Source organism: Tachysurus vachellii, chromosome 14, assembly GCF_030014155.1.
Source record: "Tachysurus vachellii isolate PV-2020 chromosome 14, HZAU_Pvac_v1, whole genome shotgun sequence".
Classification (NCBI taxonomy): domain Eukaryota; kingdom Metazoa; phylum Chordata; class Actinopteri; order Siluriformes; family Bagridae; genus Tachysurus; species Tachysurus vachellii.
This window is the reverse complement of record NC_083473.1, coordinates 22,435,796-22,456,431: the sequence shown is the minus strand read 5'-3', so window position 1 is coordinate 22,456,431 and position 20,636 is coordinate 22,435,796. Positions and strand designations below refer to the sequence as shown.

The 20,636-nt window shown below is 44.0% G+C and overlaps 1 protein-coding gene across 4 annotated transcripts in view; it reads right to left on the bottom strand.

The window, feature by feature from the left end:
- Positions 1–321: 321 nt before the first annotated feature.
- znf609a (zinc finger protein 609a) overlaps positions 322–20,636 on the bottom strand; it is a 110,555-nt gene continuing 90,240 nt past the window's right edge. For 2 of the 4 annotated variants that reach the window (XM_060886337.1, XM_060886336.1), the window contains exons 3-9: positions 15,390–15,615; positions 6,280–6,367; positions 2,441–4,766; positions 1,800–2,262; positions 1,324–1,659; positions 694–757; positions 322–498 (exon numbers count right to left, since the gene is read on the bottom strand). In XM_060886337.1, the coding sequence (XP_060742320.1) occupies positions 699–757; positions 1,324–1,659; positions 1,800–2,262; positions 2,441–4,766; positions 6,280–6,367; positions 15,390–15,615 (3,498 nt within the window). In that variant the 3' untranslated portion in view covers positions 322–498; positions 694–698. Of the gene's footprint in view, positions 499–693; positions 758–1,323; positions 1,660–1,799; positions 2,263–2,440; positions 4,767–6,279; positions 6,368–15,389; positions 15,616–20,431; positions 20,539–20,636 lie in introns of all 4 variants that reach the window. The other 2 variants (XM_060886340.1, XM_060886338.1) reach the window with 2 other exon arrangements.

Below are 20,636 nucleotides of genomic sequence, written 5' to 3'. Positions count from 1 at the left end.
GAATCTCCAAGGCCCAGGCTAGTAAACAAAGCAAAGTAGTCACACGGTATTTCCATACTGTCCGTTTCCTGCTCCTTCTGCCCCCCCCGTGTTCCTCAAAGGTACGTTTTTTTTTTTAAGAGCTACAGTACAGTACCACATCATGACTCTGTGCAGAAGGCACCGTGTCTCATCCTTCATAAGAACCTCATTAGTGTGACAGAAGGGACGTGTGACAGAGCTCTTCCAAATGGCCATAGGCAAACCCCCCCCCTTATCCGTCTCCATTGATTGGGGGGGAGGTCAATGATACCGGGATATCCAGGAAGAACAAACAAACCGGGAGGAAAAAAAAAAAAAAAAAAATTCAGGAACACCATTGAACTGATGTCATAAAATCCAAAGTCTTTCCTCATGTGATCTCTTCACATGGCTGCAGGGAAGCTTAAGGTTCACAAGTCACCATCTGGAGGTGCCGGAGCAAAATTCAGGTGACAGGACTGACGTTGTCAAGTGTGCCTACAAGTAAGACGAGAAAGAGAATTTCCTGTTACAGCGAGCAATAAAATAAACAAAAAAAATAAAAATAAAAAGCTCTTAAACGGTTCTGATATATTGTACTCCACTAGAGGGCAACACAGACTGCATACTACAACCATTACTCGTAAACTGTATACACTGACATTTTATAAAGCACCCAACAGAATATCTTACCATTCTCACCTCCGTGCAGGGGGGTACAGTGAAGGGCCAGAGGCTTGCTGACTCGCAACAATGGCTGAAGATGAGACACATGCATGAAAAAAGGAGCACATTTGTCAGGATTCATATTAACTTAACATTAACATAAATCACACTAAATAAACATAGCCAGTACGTCACCTGCAACATGTTCTAAAGACCCGTTAAACTTTCTGTACTGACCTGCAAATTTCTCACTGTGGTTTCGCAAAGAAACGTGATGAAACAACAGAAAAACACCCAGCAATTTCGCTGCTTGTCAAGAAATCCCCATTCTATGAATATGCAAATGAGAAATTCTCTAATCCCTACAGCTCTGTTTGTGATGTTTGCATAGCCGACATTTGCATATTGTCACTTTAGCAAAGGATGTAAATACAAACTTCAACGAGATCTTCGGCTTCCCGCGTTTCTCGTAAAATGCGTTAACCTTTTGTACGCTACCATAAGGACTTGTCCGTGCAAAACATTAGTAACGTTTCAAAACGCTATTGTTATGGAGCGATTTTCTAAACCGATTGTTAACGTCTCTTTTCCACCTTCTTTTCTACTAAGCAGACAGAACAGCAAACCTGTACACAAGCAAATTCTTTACTCACTCACCAGGGGCATAAGACAAATCATACTGTCCAGAGATAAGAGAATAACTCAGGTGGTGATGTGAAGGCATTATTCTCTGTGACGGAGAGGATCGTGGTCGATCACCTTCACGCTCTCTTTCGCCTCCACCTCGCTCTCGGTCGTGAGACGCTTTGTCACCCACTGTGGGCGATTTGCTTTTGTACTGGTTTGCATGCTGATGCAGAATATCCAAGGCTTTGGAATCCGGAGCCGATTTGCCGGTAACCGTCGGACTGGCACGAGCTTTGTCACCTTCGTCGCCCGGTGAAATCTTAGTGCTGTACGGTGAGAATGAGTAACCTGCTGGCAGGTAAGACCCTGTAAAGTACATCCAACATAAACGGCGGAAAGAAAGAAGAGGATAATTGTTACCTGAAGATTACGAAAGGTAAACATTTAAATAAGAATACAAAAAAAAAAAAAAAAATCTGTTTTCACTAGTATCACTAGTATCTTACCTGCATAGTTCTGCATCATGACAGACGGCATCCCTCTGTATCCTGGGTGACCTGTGTCATAGCCCTGGCTGTAGGGGTATCCGTGCATGTATGGCATATAAGACTGGTGTTGAGGCAAAGCTGAAGAGAACTGCATATGGGCTCTGGGGTCTTTACTGATCCCTCTATGCTCCTCAGAGGCTGTTGAGGTTCGTGGCTCGAGCCCATCCTTGCCATCATCTTTAGGAGTATCTTTGGGACGAGGTCTCTCCTCTTTACTTTTCCTGTCTCTCTCTCGATCTCTATCCCTGTCTCGATCTCTTTCGCGATCTCGTTCTCGTTCGCGCTCTCGATCTCGCTCTCGCTCTCGCTCTCGTTCTCGCTCTCGTTCTCGCTCTTCCTTCCACCTCTCCTCATCTAGCTGTTTCTGTGTTTCGGCGTACTTGCTGGGATAAACATACGGCCATAATCGGGAATCGGGCTCCTGGAAGGAAAAAAAGGTACTTTAGAATTTCTTTTCAAGAAAACACAAAGAAAATAAATTATACCGATTGTGCCGTTTTACCATCAAATCCGAAACGTCGGAATTCGGCACAGTATTTTGACATATATTATTTGTATTTGACTATAAAAACGAACGAAAAACACAAAATTTCCCTAACCTGTCTGTACATGTACATGGCCTGTTCCATAGCTGATGGCCTTCCGGAGTCAATGCTGAGTTTCTGGTCCTCTTTTCCATGGTGTCCACCATCAGTCATTTTCATCTTTAGCCCTTCTGGTGGCTGGGCCGGTGGCTTCCCATCTTCCGCCTTTGGGATGATGACGGATTTGGACGTCTCCGAGGTCAGCTCTTTGGGCTTGCTCTGGGGTGAAGGCTTACCGAGGTCAGAGATGCTTGGTGCTTTAGACAAAGTCGGAGGAACTGATGGTTTTTGTTTCCACTCCTCTGACTTCACAGAAACATCCCTGTCCTTCTGAACAGCCTCAGATTTCTTCTCTCCCACTCTATGTTGCTCGGCAGCCTGCCTCTGCCGTTCCTCGCACTGCTGCCTGTAGGCTGGATTAGTGTTCATCAAATGATTATGATAAGCCTGGTCAGGTGAATAACCATAGGCATAGGTGTACTGATTATAGTAGAGAGGCTGCATATACATATTAGACCGCTGCTGGATAACAGATGGCTGTTGTTGCTGTTGATTAGACGTGCTAATGTCTGTCTTGCGATCTTCAGGCTGCTCTAATTTGCCTTTTTCTTCCCCTATGTCACTCTCTTCCTCTTTTTTTACCTTCACAGGGCTATCCTGCAAATGAACACCGGTATTTGAAACCCCTGGGCTGGGATTTGGATTGGCATAGTTAGGCGAGTAGTAGGACTCATAGTTGGGATAGTAGGGAGACTCTTTGTTTGGAGGCTGTGAGGCAAAAAGAGCCTTTTTAGCACCTTCTCTGGGTGCCTGATCCTCAGACTTTACCTTCATACCTTCTACTTTGCCCTCCCCATCTTCACCAGCATCTGAAATGTCAGAGTAAGCTGGGCTGTTGGTTTTCACTGAGGAGTTATCTGCTCCATTTTGAGTGACTACATGGAGTGGGGTGAGAGGTTGAGGCATACCGCCACTATCTATCCGACTGGCTACGCCAATTGATGGACTGGGAGCGTTATCAGTGAAGCTATAGATTTTATCAGCTTCAGCCTTGATACTGGCCAAGCGACTCTGGTGGGGATCTGTTGAACCATTGAGAAGACAATCACTCTTACTGCCTGGGTCTGAGGATTCAGAGTAAGGACTTTTTCCTTCCTCTGACTTCCCGCCCTTTCCAAGGGCTTTGGGACTGTCACCATCCTTTACACCTTCTTTCTTTTTCTTGTCTTTCTTCTTTTTGTCCTTGGAACCACTTAAAGCCGGGTTCATGGAAGGGTCTCCGCTTACTACAGGCTTAGGCTGGATGGCTTTCAGCTGTGGGCTTTTGGGAACTGACTGTACCACCGTGCTCATGCTCATAGACGAACTAGAGTTGGGCGCGGGGAAGCTTGATGCTTGCAAGCCATAGAGCTGTTGTGGTGGCATGGATGGTACAATTGGTCTTGCAGACTTGACAGACTTCTGAGACAGCTTATCTGCTTTGGAACCAGATTTCTTAGCCTTGTCTAAACTTTTCTTGTCATCAATGCCATCGTTGCTAGCCTCATCTGTCAGGCACGGGCCATCTTCACAGCCATCTAAATGCACTCCAGAATCGTGGTCAGCCTCAGCCTTCTTTTTGCTGGACTGTTTGGAGGCATACTTGCCCGATGAAGGCGATGGGCTCTGAGCATCAAAACCCCTGCCTTTAGGGGTAACCGATCGAGCCGGAGAGACGCAGCCTTTCTGCGAAATCGAGGCTCCATTGCAGCTGCCTGGTTCCGGATGCAATGTAGAATCCTCCCCGTATTCACTGTCCCCATCCATTTCCAGTTTGATATCATCATCATTGTGGGCACGAGCCTGGTGGTACTTCAGGCCATTTATGTGCTTGTATTTCTTGTTGCAGTTGGGATGAGGGCAGTCAATAAACACTGGAGAGGGGCAACTGCGATCTAGTGAAGGAGGCAGTGGCTCTGCTTTGATAATGGGAATGGGAAGGACAGAATGAGGCATTCCACTGTTTGAGCTGGTGCGCATACGCTTGTTACCTTTTGTGTCCTCTGAGCTAGAATTTGGCTCCATGTCCGAAGCCGGCTTGCTCTTGCGTTTGTTTATAGATGATGGGCTGGCCTTGATGTCCTCCGTATTACTATTGGGTGGTGTACGGCGCTCTGACGAGTTTTGACTGCCCCGCCTTCCTTTGTTGTTGGATGCCGCCCGTGTCTTGCTGCTATTGCTCCCCTTGTTGTCAGACGAGTTGCTATTCTCGTTAACCGGAGTGTTGCTGTTGGGTCTCATTCTTTTCCCTCTGCCTCGGCCATTTTTTATCTCCATATCGCTGGTGGGTGATTCACAAAATCTGTGAGAACAAGAAGAGAAATGATTAGCTTGGCGGAAACGTCACTTGGACAACGGAGCCAGCAAGAATTGCTATAATTGACACATCAAACCAACCGGACACAGCAGACCTGCTGGAAGGAAGGCCCTTTAGAGTATGCTAAATTCTCTGACTAAATCTTCATGTACCGTACAGGACACTAACAGTACTAGGAATACACTCGGTGGAATGGCATCTTCTCTGAATCATCTCCATTTTGTGTCAGGAAGTGGCACTTTGGCAGCCTCAGGAGAGATGGGCAGAGATTTTTTTTTAGCCTCTTGTTATCCCTGATCTTGACAGCAGCGCTTGTTCTGACGGACGGCTTGCTGCAGCACACTGCTATAGGATTAGGTTGGAGTGACCTGTCCACCGATTAAGATGTGTGATGATAATCCTGTAATAGACAGGGCACGGGCTTGGGCAACGCCAAAGAGCTCATATAAATAGCATGCCTCATTCTTTTTTGGTGGCTCAGAAAAACAAACAGACGAGTGAGAGAATACCCACGAACTTGTACGGTTTTGCTTAATCAGAAATATCGACACTCCGACTTATAACCAGAGCTCGACCGAGTTAAAAATAAAAATTATTTTATGATAAGTTTTTTTGGTAAATGCAGTGAGAATCATAGTCTGAGGAATAACTTCATCAAAAACTTTGATATGCTGTTACACCCTGCTGCTATGAACCTGAAAAGTAGGTCAAACCTAAATGTGCAAAGCACTTGGACTGAACAATGGCAGGATCAAACAGTGAAATCCTAACATGGTGAAAGCTTCAGCTTTTGATGCTTTGGATCAATGAAGAGGAGAAAGAAAAGAAAAGGGAAAAAAAAAAAAAAAAAAAATCAATTCCACCCTGATGATGCATTCCAAAAGCGCATAGTTCTGAGACAACAACCACTGACAGAATGCTGAAAGGACAGTCTACCACATGCTGTTATTGCTTGCTCTCTCTTTCAGTCGAATCAGTACACACTGATTTGGAACGTATTAAGTATATATATGATAAATGATCTGTTCAGGGGGGGGCACGGAGGCTTAGTGGTTAGCACGTTCGCCTCACACCTACAGGGTTGGGGGTTCGATTCCTGCCTCTGCCTTGTGTGTGTGAGTTTGCATGTTCTCCCTGTGCCTCGGGGGTTTCCTCCGGGTACTCCGGTTTCCTCCCCCGGTCCAAAGACGTGCATGGTAGGTTGATTGGCATCTCTGGAAAATTGTCCATAGTGTGTGATTGTGTGAGTGAATGAGAGTGTGTGTGTGCCCTGCGATGGGTTGGCAGTCCGTCCAGGGTGTATCCTGCCTTGATGCCCGATGACGCCTGAGACAGGCACAGGCTCCCCGTGACCCGAGGTAGTTCGGATAAGCGGTAGAAGATGTGAGTGAGTGTAACTGGTGTTATATGACGTACGCATCACGGTAGATGATTTTTTTTGTCATGCTGGTAATTTTTCTCCTTGCTGGTAATTCTATTACAGAATGTGTTTTGTTACCGTGGAGGAGCCCAGTCATGCCTGGTGCAGTCCAGAAGAGTTCCCACATAGGTTTTATTCCTCCAGGTGACATTCACAACCAGCATACCTGCAACACAAACACACAAAAAAAAAATACAATTAAAAATCACGGTGCAGGAAAACCTTTAAAACTCGGTTCTTCAATACGAGCTCCTCCGTTCCACTCTTTTGTTAAAGCCTATTATTCCAAGAAAAAAGATTCTCTTGTGCAAATTTGGAATCTTAAAATGTCTGCCACGTTATTTTGTATTCAGGATGTGCGCATGATTGTCTCAGTATGAGAAGCACATACTCCACTCAGGTCCATTTCTCATTTAGCACTGAGCAGCTACCCGGAATACGCTAGCAGGAAAAAAAAAACCCAACCAGCCATTAGTATGCTAGCAAGAGTGGGAGTGAGAGAGAGAGAGAGAGAGAGAGAGAGAGAGAGAGAGAGAAAACACTGGTGGGTAAATGTCCTTCACCTGACATTGCTGCAGCTCAGAAAAAGCCTGATTTTTGCATTAGGCAGGAAACACCTGAAGCATGTAAAAGAGTTCTCCCTGTTCTCGAGTGCCTGAGCGCAAATAGTCTCTCCGGTGATTTGTACATCGTACCGTTGACACCGGTGTTTGCACACAGCATAAGTGACTGCGAAAAGTCTTGGAGAAAAGAAGAAGAATTTACAAATGTAAAAAAAAAAAAATAAAATAAAATAATAAGGAGATAGAAAGAGAAAACTGGATGTGCAAGTCATGTTTACCCCCTGCATACTTAACACAAGGGGGCAGCAGCCATCACCGTTACGTGTCAATTTCCAAACATTTGGGTCCTATTGCTTGTAATCATTTCATTCCTGACACGAACAGAACCTAAAGGAAAAAAAAATCTGTGCGTTTTAAAAGACCTTGCTCCAACCTCAAATTTCTTCCTTCCTCGTTGCTTGTCAGTGATTTATATTATAGAAGTAGCAATGCATGCTTGAGATAACTGCTTTAACTGCTAAAGCAGCAAGGTGCACCATAAAAAGGCACAAACAGGCTGCTTTTGAACAGCTTATCTAAAGTGTGCCAGCAAACAGAATCGCTTTGCTCTCACAAGCGTTGGACCAATTCATCCCCTGTTTGGCTCAGCCTTTCATACCATGTTTCCTTGACAACCAGAAATGTCTGAGCCATTCCGATGAACCTCGCTCCATTTCGGCGAAAACGAGTGGGTAAATTGAACAGAACAGAACGCTCGAATCACGCATGCGGAAAAAAGGAAGCCGTCGTTAATTTGACTGCATGGAGCGGACGCGTACAGAGAGAACACGTTACATCTGCAAACAATTAGCATGACATCAGATGTTGCTGGAACGGTAACTGTTAGTACTGAAATAATACACGGGACCACCGACCAGGCAAGGTGCAGGGGCGGGGGTGTCGTGTGTGTGTGTGTGTGGGGTGGGGGATGTGTCGGAAGCAGCCTGCCAATTCTGTGTCATTTCCGAAAGCTCGGTGGTATTTACAGTGGGACGCGAGTCATGAGCTGAAACTTCATGGCTCATAAAGGAAGTCAAAATCTGAGCCAAAGCATTTTAGAGTTTTTAGGACTCAAGTCCATTTCAAAGCCCATTAAAAGCCACTCAAATTGTTCCAAAAGAATCCGGTACCATAAAGACGGGGAAAAGACCGTGTACTTCCAGGAAAAAAAACATGCAATGGACTGCTGCATTGACGTATGGTCTGAAGACGGCGGCGTTAGTTAGCATTAACCATTGAGCAACATTATTTCATTAACTAGCTTTCACAGACCTTGACCTCGGTGTCAGCCGAACCCTTAGGGCTAACCAGAATTCAAGTCATCTGCTCTGACATGACATTTGCACTACAGAGCAGAAGTGCTGCATCCTGCAGCAGACTAATTCATAAGTCAAGAGGGAGCACAACAGGCCTCTCAGCTTTCCTGCCAGAAAACACCACCCTCCTCTCTCTCTCTCTCTCTCTCTCTCTCTCTCACACACACTCATCCATGCAGAGAAGAGCAGAAGCTTTGCTATTGTGCTGCAGTGCTGTTAAATCGCTTTCCCCTTAGCTTTGATTTCCACAGTGAATAGTGCCGAATCTCGACATGATCAAACCAGCTGTGCCCTCGTGTCTGTTTTGTTCTTTTTTTTTTTTTATATGTATATATATATACACATATATACTCAAGCCACAGTTTGTATCACAAAGAAAATGAGATCCTAATGCATAATACAGGAAATCCATCCAATCCGATAAAGCGTCGCTTCCATAATAAACCATGCTCTCTCTGGTCTTTATGCATTTTCTGGCTGTCAGCGTTAACCTATCCGTCGGATACGTTTCCGTACAGGCTTAGACACATTAGGAGTGTTTTCTTCATGGAGGTGATGGTGACAACAAGGTGGGGATTGGGGGCGTTGGCTGCTGGCAGCGTGCAAGATAGTGAGATATAAACCAAAGCTTGCTTCCATCTGCTCAGGAGGCAGGCTTGTACTCTGCTCGAAAAATTGCCCCATCATTAACAAAGCTTCCTTTTCCCCCTGGGGCGTTAAAGAAAATGTTACACACTTCCAGTGGTCTTTGCAAAACTTAAAGCCATCTGTAAGTGAGGAAACGATACGCCATGAGGGCTATTTAGCTATTTTATAAACACAGAAATAGAAACTAATACATTACACTCACTATTAAAAAATCGGCGATTTCGTTGCTGGTTCTGATTTCGGTTAAACAATTGTTCGGCTCCGTTCGTGTGAATTTCACAAATCACGTGACGGAAATTTTTTTTCCCAAAACTACAAAATTTATGAATCTCAGCCTCATTTCAATCTTTTTTTTTTTAATGAAACGGGCTAACACACTTGCTTAGTAAATCCCAGAGTAGCTCATTGTGCTAGTGTCGGCTGTTTTTCATGCTTGCGGTGTGGGACTCTCCACGGCTGTTTTGCATACCTCTATGCAGCCTGGCTGCCAAGAACAGCAAATTGGTGCAGCAGACAAGCCCAAACGTAGACAAAGCTTAGGCACAGGGCTCAAAGAAGAACTAAGCAGCACACAGCATTTGGCAGCAAGCTTTTCTCATCTCCTTTCCTTCAAAACGACACGTAGCGTTGCTTCGCTTCTAACACAAGTGTTATACAAGTGTTTTACGTATTCTCGTTAAACAAAGTCAAAGGCGTTTTTCATACACAAAGTCACATATACTGTAATTCTACTATTACTTTAATTATTGATAAAGCTTAAAAGAGAAAATAAGGAGTTTGGATGTTAACAAAATGCCTGTTGTTAAGCCCTCTTGAAACCGGTCACACTTGTCACAACTAGTGACTCATGCTGGAAAATAAAAGAATCCATCCGTACGCCGGCGTATTAGACCAGCCATCTCACAGCCCTAATATTCCACCCACTGCCCTTGCACCTCTGAGTAACAAAGAGGGCCACCTCAATCGCCATGGGGCCTTTAGTTCATCTTTCCCCCGAACCCCATCAAAGAATACCTTAATGGCAACAAAGGCCTGACAACTGACAAGCACCATAGAAAACGGGGGCAGGTGCCTCCCTCCCTGCCTGGGTCACCAGTTCAGTTTTCACCACTGAAGAGCTGCATTAATGGGCAAGCAAACCCTCTTTAATCTTCCCCCTGGGGGACGAGTCCCGCAGGACTAAGGGGGCCCCAGACATTGACCTTGCGTCTCAAGAGCATTCTCATTTAACTTGTCTTTTCTCGCACAGACATTCAATCAGGATAAAGGATAAGATAATTAGGACTTGTTTACAAATCACCTCGATACACAGGCTTTCAATATTATGCATTCTAGGATTATGGAAATACATAGACTTATTCTTAAATTCTACATAAACGATTTCCTACAGTACAGTATTTCCTACAGTATTTCCTACTGTTGCCGTTCTGTTCTTTCGGCTGCTCCGTCTTCGGAGTCGCGACGTCGGATCAGAACATTTGTTTTGGCACAGGTTTTATACCTGATGCCTTTCCTGACACAACCCTCCCCTTTTATCTGGGCTCGGGGCTGGCACTGAGAGCTAATCTCTCGGTGGCCGTGTTAGTTCCCCTGCCTGGGAATCAAACCCATGCTACAGCATCGAGAGTGTGGAATCCTGCCGCTGGCCCCAAGAAGGACAAAAACTATTTCATAATAGTAAGTTATTTAAAAGTCATTTCAGTTTTAATCCCTTGCTTGTATACAGACTGCCCTGTATGGTCATTATAGGAGAAAAAAAAAACAAAACAAAGAGAAAACTGGTGGTTAGAGATATGAATTTTATGGGACTCGATCTTCCAACCTGCTCACTCTGGTGGCCGCCTCTTCTGATTATACGGGTCACGCAACCAAGGTGAGGACGTCCTCTGGGAACGAGAGGGGACGGGAAGGAAAGGGAAGGGAGGTAGAAGGCTTCTAGTTTGTAATAACCACACTGGTGATTTAGCACAGCTGAGTACATCATGGTCAATGGAAGAGGTGACATACTGTATGCACCCCAACCCCCAGGCCATTTTCTTTCGATTTCTAGTGGAAGTGTTATGGCAGGAGGAGTCAGGCACATAAACCCGAACGTGTGGTGAGAAAGTTTGAATATTCTTTAGAATATTCACACAAAAATAAAGTCGTGTTAGCCTATAAAGAAAAAAGAGAGACGGATGGGTGGACTGGAAGTGAGCTGGAGCAGCAGCTTAAATGAGGATCGATGAAGCTGAAATGGCTTAATAAAAATTCGTTAATAAAAATCGGTGAAATAACGATGACTTCAAACACGCGTTCTCTGAGCAAGTGCCATCGATGTTTACCGGCTGTACTTCACATTTTCGCTGGAAATGCACCAGAAAAACATGTGTTCACACCGCAGCGTATATTTCACACAAATCTATTGCTGCACTGTTGCTTAAATTCTACTCTAGTAGATGTTCTCGAGACATACAGTATGTTTGTGCACTGAATCACATCAGGCGGATTACCCGAAGGTGTCCGTGTCCGCGATACGCCGTGCTGAACTTCGATGGTTTTGCAAATCAGATTTTTTTTTTTTTGTATTTGCCAGTTAGATTTTGTGTCGCTAAAAGAACCTGTGACATTCACAGGGAAATCAGTTGGACTGAAACTGCACTACAATCTTCATGCACTTGAAGCTCGTGGACTAAAAACCGTACAGATGATGTAGAATGGACGGAGTATCTCAGGGCTCCTATTACTACTGAGATAATATCTATCTTAACTCATTTCTCAAAAGGATGAAAAACTTGAACGGCTGTATTTATTTCTTCTTGATAATTGCTAATCTTTCTGAATAAGGTATATGTGAGATTAAGGTTTTTTTTTTAGGAATTGGCTACAGGATTAAAGGTGGGGTCTCCGTCGTTTGGGAAATGCTTCAGAAAACTGCGTTGGGGCGCCAAACAAAACAAAAACAAAACTAACGTGTAGCCAATGAGCAGAAAGGGGCGTGTCTTGACAATATGCGGCGGAGAGAGTGTTCAGTGCGCATGTGTGACATTAGCAGAAAGCGGTTTTAACATTGACATGGAGGGTAAAAACAAAGAAAGAAAGTGAAGAAAGGCTTACGATAAGGTAAGAAGTAGGACGTGTTAATATAGGATCAGCTTTCCAGCGCTGGAGAGAACTGAAGGAGCAGGAAGGCCTGCGATGGGACGCCGAGGTGCTTTTTTCCTTCTCGATAGGTGAGTAACGTTGGTTTTGCTTTGTTACACAGAACTAATATATGCCTTTGTCCTTTACATGATTATGCTTGTGTGTCATTTTTGCTTGTTTGTTTATCTACAATCGTATTGTTCTTCCCTTCAGCTATGATAAAGACACGTTTCTTTCCATTAGTTGCCTGGGTTACGTACGTATGTGTGGGCGGAGCTATCAATACAGGGGTGGGACCCATTTGGGTTAGGGGCGTGTTTGTTTTGGTGATTTCAAATGTCGACATTGGCTTTCAAACAACGGAGACCCCACCTTTAAGGCCAAAAATCAAAGAAACTGTAGATAGACTGAGACTCTGATCTGTTGTAAAGACAAGAAATCAAGGACTCTGTTCCTCATCTAGTAAAATTCTATTGAGTATTTGGAAAGAAAACAAACAATTATGAATTATGAATGAACAACTGGCGTGGCTATGCTATTATTAGTAGTAATAGTTTTATTACTATTAAAGCACAACATTACAGACATCACAGCAGCTTGTGAGTGACAGCCAGAACAAAATGGACACTCGTGATTCTTCACCAGAAAGCAATTTTGATCCACATTCGCTTTGCCTCAAAACAAAAGGAGTCTAAAAGCAGCCTTTGCTTGAGCAGGTCTTTCATCAGGGCGCTGGCACAAAAAAAGCGTTGGCACGGCCTTCACCGTCTCAGCCAGGGAGCATCGCGCCAGCCTGCAATGGGGAAGGATTTTCTGGGGCGACACTTCAGCAGCAATAAACTTTCAGAGGATTTGGAGCTGACATTTCCAACTGTCAGCATGTGGTGCCTGTGAGAGCTGAGGCTCTGCTGGCCCAACCCCAGGGTCACTGCAGTATCACCGACGAGAGATTTGTGTCCTTATGCCACCTTCAAAATACCACTTTCCAAATGTATCTCGCTTTTCTTTAACGCCGCTCTCGAATCGAAGTCTCTTTCTCCGTCTTGTCATCCTTCAGCTTCTCAGTCCTGCTCCTTTCAACAAATCCTCTCGTCACTATTGTGGCTCCCAGTGTGAGCATGGGGAGCTGTCAGGCGTCCTGGGCTACTGATTGAAAGAGGTCATAGATGGTAGGTCACGATTTCCTCTCCCCCCCACTCTTTGCACTTCACTGTGATGGCCCAGCATGAGGGCGCTCATTGATCCACACATCTCTCTAAATACTCCGTGGCGAAAGGTCAGCATTTGGTAGTCAAATTCTGCAGTGAAAGGTTGCTCAGCCTTTGGGTGAAGATGAACATGACTTCAATTAAGGAGAAAAGAACATGAGGTGGCGAGCTGCGTTCTAGAAATGGACCGTATCTCCAACTTGTTAGTGATCTGTGAAATGATAACCTCAAAGCATTTCATGTATCGAATCGTCGGTTACAAAAATGACGTGGATTTTCACGCAATTGCAGTTATGACGCGTTTAATTTATTATTACGCAGCAGGCCACGGTTTATAGTAAATAAATAAATAAATCAGTAATCCTTTCTCTACCGTATTCATCGTTTCTATTAAGTCACCATATATCTCAGTGCATCCATTTAGCTGTTTTGTAAAATGTGCCGTTCGTTATACGTTTACGCTGCGAGTGCCAGGACCGGTTAACCGTCTAGCATCGACTCATTATATAACCCTCGACGAGAGTCGAAGCTAAGATGGTTTCAGCGTCCCTGACAGCCCCGTCTCGAGCAGCCCCGTAATTCCAGCAATGAAATGCCACTGACAGCACCAACACACTCTCTGGCTATTGCTCATCTCTTCAGTGCTCTCCGGAGGCAGCTTTAGACTTTTCTCTGGCTTATTTTCCACATTTGTCAAGCGGAGGTTGCTGCGCCATGATGAGACCTCTGGGGCTCAGGCACTGCTAACACTGCATGAGAGGTACTGAAGTGCTAGAAACGAGGTGGTGAATCACCAAGGGGATGCCGAGCAGAGTCCTAGAGCAGTGGAACCAACTGGCAGAAGATGGAGAAAGCAAAGTAGTCGTACATCCTCGCTGTCCTCCTGTCGGGTTAGCCCAGAGAGACTGAAACGTAGCGGCGCACTGCGGTTAATGGGATGCGTGGGAGCCGTCGAGTACGTGGGTTGGCTCGTGTTTGAAATTGCTGCAATTTTGAATACTGCACTGCAATTTAATCAGTCATTAGTGGGATTCGAAATACAAATTTGAGGAAAAGATTTGATGGTAAACAGCACCACGGTTTACGTAGGTCACCGTAATTAGATTGTTTTTTCCTTGGCAAACGGTCGACTGGATGACAGTAGGTAAAAAATTTTCGCCGCTTGATATCCAGAACCGCTGCCTTCGAGGTTGACTGTAAACAAAAGGTGTTTACGCTTTTCTTTATCGGTAGCGCTCGTCTCAGACTCTCACGGAGTTGAAACAAATTAACACCCCTGCGGTGGATTCGTGCCTCAGCATGCACATGTGACACAAAAGCCAGCTTTATTGCCAGCTACCTAACAGCATCAAATCGAGGATAAAACAGCAGTCGTTTCGAGGTTTACTGGACGTTTTGAAGCATTTTCGTCCGGACGCTTACTTTTTTTTACCTATAATAGAAACTAATGAAATGCAAATGCCCTTAAATACAGAAAAAACAGCATTCGTTCCAGAGCTATTTCTGAGCTGGCGGCGCAGCAACCGTCCGCCTCGCCCCAGACAAATCATACTCTGTTACGGAAAGATGAAAACGGGCTGTGTGACAAACTGATATTATTTTTGTAAACCTGTGCGTTCTCTGCGCTCCTGCCAAGTTACTGAACTACACTGATCTACCAAATAGATTTGTGCGTGTGTGTGGTGAAAATCATTCCCTTAGTAACAAATTGTAGATTTTTTATAACAAGGTCTGTTTAAAAAGTCTCAAGAGAGGAAAAAATAAATAGGGAAAAATTCCATTCTATCTGCAGCATCGCAGACATTCTGACAGCCGGGAAATCTGATTACGAACGGAACTGAATGCTTTGTTTCATCAAAAAAAAACATAAAAAAATAAAAAGATCAATGTGTATGAGAAAATGATCAGAGGTGGGAGTAAGTCACACGTGTGCAAGTCACAAGTCATGAATGTCAAGTCAAAGTCGAGTCTTTTTTTTAATATTTGTCAAGCAAGTCTCAAGTCTCAAATTTGCGTCTTAAGTCTGACTCGAGTCAAGTCGAGTCCCCCATCTCTGAGTCATTTAACTCAAGTCACAAGTAAATCTCAAGTCATGAATGTCAAGTCAAAGTCAAGTCGAGTCTTTTTTTTTAAATATTTGTCAAGCCAGAATTCAGGCAGAATGATATCCAAAGGGTTTTCTCCAACCGCCACACATTTCCTATATATTCAAGTAGGTCAATAAATAAATAAATAAATAAATAAATTAAACGAAGCCTGAACGACTCGAAGTGTTCTCTGAATTTTCTTACCATCTTCTGTTTCTTGCCATACGATGCCTTCCAGATTGACGCTGGTGCCAGGCTCACAGGGGCCCAGACACTCTGGCTCTGTGGCAAGAGCTACGTCGGTCGTATTGACGGCGACTGAGCGCGTGCGGACCATGATCTGTTCACATGGAGAGGAGATATCGGTGCTGCCAACTGGAGCGAGGAGATGAAGAGGTGGTGGGGCCGGCGTCGACACCGGGGAATCCATCTGTACAAAGACAGAAGGGGAAACAAGCTGGATTAAGCTTTGGGAAAGAAAGAAAGAAAGAAAGAAAGAAAGAAAGAAAGAAAGAAAGAAAGAAAGAAAGAAAAACAGGCAATAAAACACAGTCAGAGCCTGCTACTGCACACACACACATTAGTAACCAGAGAGGAGAGGAGAGGAGGAGGAAGAGGAAGAGGAAATGGAAATGAGGAAGAGGAAAAGAGTAAGGGAAAAGAAGGGGAAGGAGGAAAGAAAGAAAGAAAGAAAGAAAGAAAGAAAGAAAGAAAGAAAGAAGGAAAGAAGAGAAACAGGCAATAAAACACAGCCAGAGCCTGCTACTGCACACACACTTATACACACACACACACACACACATTAGTAACCAGAGAGGAGAGGAGAGGAGAGGAGAGGAGAGGAGAGGAGAGGAGAGGAAGAGGAATGGAAATGAGGAAGAGGAAAAGAGGAAAGGAAAGTGTAGGAATGAAGGAAAGAAAGAAAGAAAGAAAGAAAGAAAGAAAGAAAGAAAGAAAAGAAATCGATTTTGAAATTGATTGGAAAAAAAAAAATCAACAAAATGACTTGAAATCTTAGCAGTTCATTTGCGCTCGGTGACAAAGTGAGTATAATAATCGACAAAGCACATACATGTGAGGTACAAACGCATAGCCGTTGTTTGCTAATAGCGTATTAGAAACTGTACACGCGAGTCCCTGTAGTGCAGAAATGATTATTAAAAACACCTTTTCACAAAAGTCACTCAAAGAAAGAAAGAAAAAAAAAAGGTTGCATTCTGACGGCATCGTTAACGCTCTGTAATTATAACTGAATTGTACAGCATGATTAGCGTGTAATCCAAACGCTCCGTGTTTTTTTATTCTGCACTCGCACACAGTTTGATCATCTGATTAGAGGTTAATGACCTTAAAATGAGATTTCTTTAGCTGAAGAATTGATGAAACAGCACAACCTTAGCCTGAGGGAAAGAAATGTCACATCATCTACATCATCATCATCGTTTTATTGTGAAATTCCTCAAGAAAAAAGGAAGAAAAAATAATAATAAAATAAAAGATAAAGTCATCTTTAAAAAGGTAAAAAAGATAGAAGCCTTTGGAGGCTGGAGGCTCTGAAAGACCAGAGCACAAGGTCATGATACAGCATCACTAGAGCAGTAAGAGTTAACCAACAACCCAGAGCTTGAGCCACCACTTGCCCCAAATAGACACCATGCCATGAGACCTTGTTGCGTGGTAAATCGAGGCACTTGCCCAATTCGGGAGAAACCGGTTTACTTTACGTCACTTAAGCGCAAAAGCTGTCGGAGATGTTCATTGTATTTCTATGGTGTTGCTTTACAGAAGTCTGCATTACACACATCCCATGGGGAAAGACACTGAACCACATAAATTAGGATATAAAAAAAAAGGGGGGGGGGGTGTTAACAACACTGAAAGAGAGGAATTTAATTTAACAAGACACGATGGAAGAGATGTTGAAACGATTGCGCTGTAGGGAACACAACGGTTTGAGAGCCGCGATGCTAAAAGATGGTCGGAAAGCAAACCAGATGTAGGGACGAGACCACACGTTATGATGACGTTAGATTAGAAGGAATACGTAGCAAACGTGGCATGAGAGACGTCTCCAGGAGGGTTTCTATAGAGTGAAGCCTTTATTAGTGATCGGCAGTGGTTAAAGGAGTTGGAATTGAAAGTCATGAGTTCACCACCAAGGAAGGGCCACCAACTTGCCACTCCTGGGTCCCTGAGGAAGGCCCTTAACTCTCAACTGATTGGCTCTGTAAATGGGATAAATCTGCAGAATGGTGTGTGCCAAATAGATAGTTGGGCAAAATTGATACAGCACCCCCTGGAGGAGACAGGGTTAAGGTCCCAACAGTTTGGCAGCCTTGTATACTAACCCTTGAGCTACCACTGCCTCTAGGCCATACCTCAGATCACCTAAATATTACAATAGGACACATTTAAGAGTGACCTGCCTCTGAGTCTAAGCTCTGTACAAGAAGAATTGACTATCAATTGCCCCTTTTTCCACCAAAAAGAACCGGGTGCTGCTTCAGAGCTAGTGCTGGTTCAAAGTTGGTTCCACTGGCGAACATGTCACGTTACACAGCAACGTTAGCGCAGCAGCGGCAAACACAAACACAACATCAACGATGGCGGATGTTGCTTTATTGTTAATGCTCATGGCTTTGTGAACCTACATTAACACCCAAACGCAGCGAAGCCGACGTCTACGTGCAGCTCCATGTAATCTGTATAAACGGAGGTTGTTATCGAGAAAGTACATAACGTTATTTTATCATTAATAAAGTTAGCCTTAGCATGTAGCTACCTACTATCATGTGTGCTGATAATGTATCATATTGCGGTAAAGTAAAAGTGTATTAAACATTAGTATATTTAAGGTACATTATCAAATGCACTAACAGTAGCCCCACCCACAGCCCCTGACACAAGCGGTTCTTAAGTCTAGACCAGCAACGTTTTGGTGCTACTTAAGAACAACTTTTCCTGGTTCAGAGCCGGTGCTTTGGCTGTCGAAAAAGAAAGAACTGGTTCTAAATTAGGCTCCGAACCTGCACTCAAACTGCCTCGGTGGAAAAAGGGGCAAATATGTACCGCAACATGAGTAGTGTGTTGTGGCAGGTGCCGTCAAACGCAGAGCAGCACTCAGGGAAACAGTCAGCAGCAAAGGGTCATTAATTATCCCCAAGTGAACAATCTCACTAGCATGGAACAGATAAAAAGGAGCCACAGGGACTGGTCACACCACAGGAGGACATTTTTCTTGCCGCACAGATTCGTTTTGTCTCTTTCATGACAGTGTGGAAAGCCAGAAAAAACAAAACGTATTCATTTAACATTACAATTCAGGGTCACGTACCTGATCGGTGTCAGTGACACCGGCGTCAGAAAACATCCGGACACGTGTAGCCTTTTTTCCGCCCGCTAAATGAATGTACATTTTAATTTAACGCAATTTAGCATTCGTCTCAGCATCGAGTCACCGACACCAATTCCATGCTCTGACTGACTGTACGTGTAAAAACTATTCGTAACTCGCTTTTAAAAGTGTGCTGTTTGAACGTTTCAAGGAAAGAAGAAATCCTGGGAAATGAGCATCAGTCTGTTTTACCTGATTGTAATTTCAGGCCATTTTATTAGCCTAAATGTTGCTAAGCCACAAAATAGACTTATATATAATAAACAGTGTGGCATAAATCTCTTAAAGGTCTCAAACTGTCTATACTGTTATACATTTCTCTCAGAAGATACAACCAACGAGTGCATTCGCTAATCCGTTACTCTCTTTGTAAACAGACAGCTATATTTCCGCAGCCTGTCTATACTTACTAATCGAGCGAAACGCTATCGTAAAATAAACCCGCCGTTTTTTTTTTTTAAAGCTCATGGAGGAGAATCATTTCAGAGGCTAAACCACCATCTGTTAAATGGAAAACCAGGCAGACGTCACGAGCAAACGAGCAAATCAATATTCAATAACAAATGCTAGTGTAAACCTGAGCAGGACGCGCGACTACATGCTCGTTGTTTCCGACACAGATTGAGGAGTTTCTATAGATAATCAAAGCGTCTATAGCGTGGCATTTCCTGCCTACAGCACTGATCTGAGCAGATGTGGGATTGGGAATATCTACATGCATTAACATCTGTGAAGAATTCTTTGGTGCTGCAGAATCCGGCATTAGCCTTAGCTAAAGTTTGCCGATCCGATACCCAGGGAGATCTTTCCTGTTTACTAACGCATGTCAAAATTAGCTAGTCAGTGTTTCTGATGGCTTGCAACAGAGCGCTGGGTTTGAATGTCTTTATATAAGACATCATGTTGTGCGCCATCAGTACTCAAATAACAGCAATGAGGATTAGTAACATCAACCGTTTCCCCGTGAAATAGTGAACCCTCTCGTCTTTCAGCCGTCTTGATAACGTCACATGAGCATCAATCCAAATTTTTAAGAAAGCAATCCAATCTTGGGGAACGATCGAAGAAACTAGAACCTCAATTGTTTCCTTGTGTGTGTGAGTGTGTGTGGACTACAGAACCCTATCCAGAGACCTAGCTAGCAGCTGCGCAAACCGCTCCAAGGTCAGAAATTGGACATCCATAGCTTTTTCTGATCGAGACTTCTGTGCTAATACTTTTGTGCACCATTGCCACGTACCACCAAACTGTCATCAAAGTGTGTCTAAAAACTTCCTGTTTTTTTTGTTTTTTTTTCTCTCTTCAAGAGTTGAAAAAAGGAACAACATTCTCATGAATGTTAATCCGAGTCATAACGTAAGGTATCGTTCGGAAATCGCGCAGTTGGATCCTGCCGACGTGACAAACCGTACTGGTCACTGTTATGACAGCAAAACAGCACTGCGGCAATTTGACGCTCGTTTGCTCGCCACAGCCGGTGAACACATTTCAGTAAGAGAACAGAGGGGGGTGGCATTAATGAGCCATGCAGGAAGAGGAGCGCCGGCTTTTTCCAGTTTTGCGTCTGGGTGCTTCTTCACCAGAAGCAACAAGCTCCCAGCTGTATTGAGATGAGAGAAGAAGCCTATAATTGAAGAGGCAGCTGGTGCACTCGGCAGACGGAGGATTTCTGAGAACACCTCATGAGGATCTTACTGTCAAAGATATTATTGAGCCCACAGTGCCAGAACAGATGTCTGCACTTGCAGGAGGAGAAGTAGTTTATTCGCAGAATATGAAGTGAAATTAACCGGTCCGTTTCAGTAGCTTACATGAGAACGTCAAACGCTTTATTGAAATGCTAAACACTTACCCCAAAACAGTCTTCACATACAATCTTCGGTTCTCGGAGGCACCGCGAGATGTGTGAGGGTCAAACACTTTAATTTTAGCCACATCTTGCCAGTAAGCCTTGCAGGACTGCTTTATTACATAAAAGGACAAGGGTTTCTTTGGGGCTATGGAATGTTAATCCTGTTGAACAGCAGCAGGCAGCAGTCATTCTTCAGCAGCTTTTT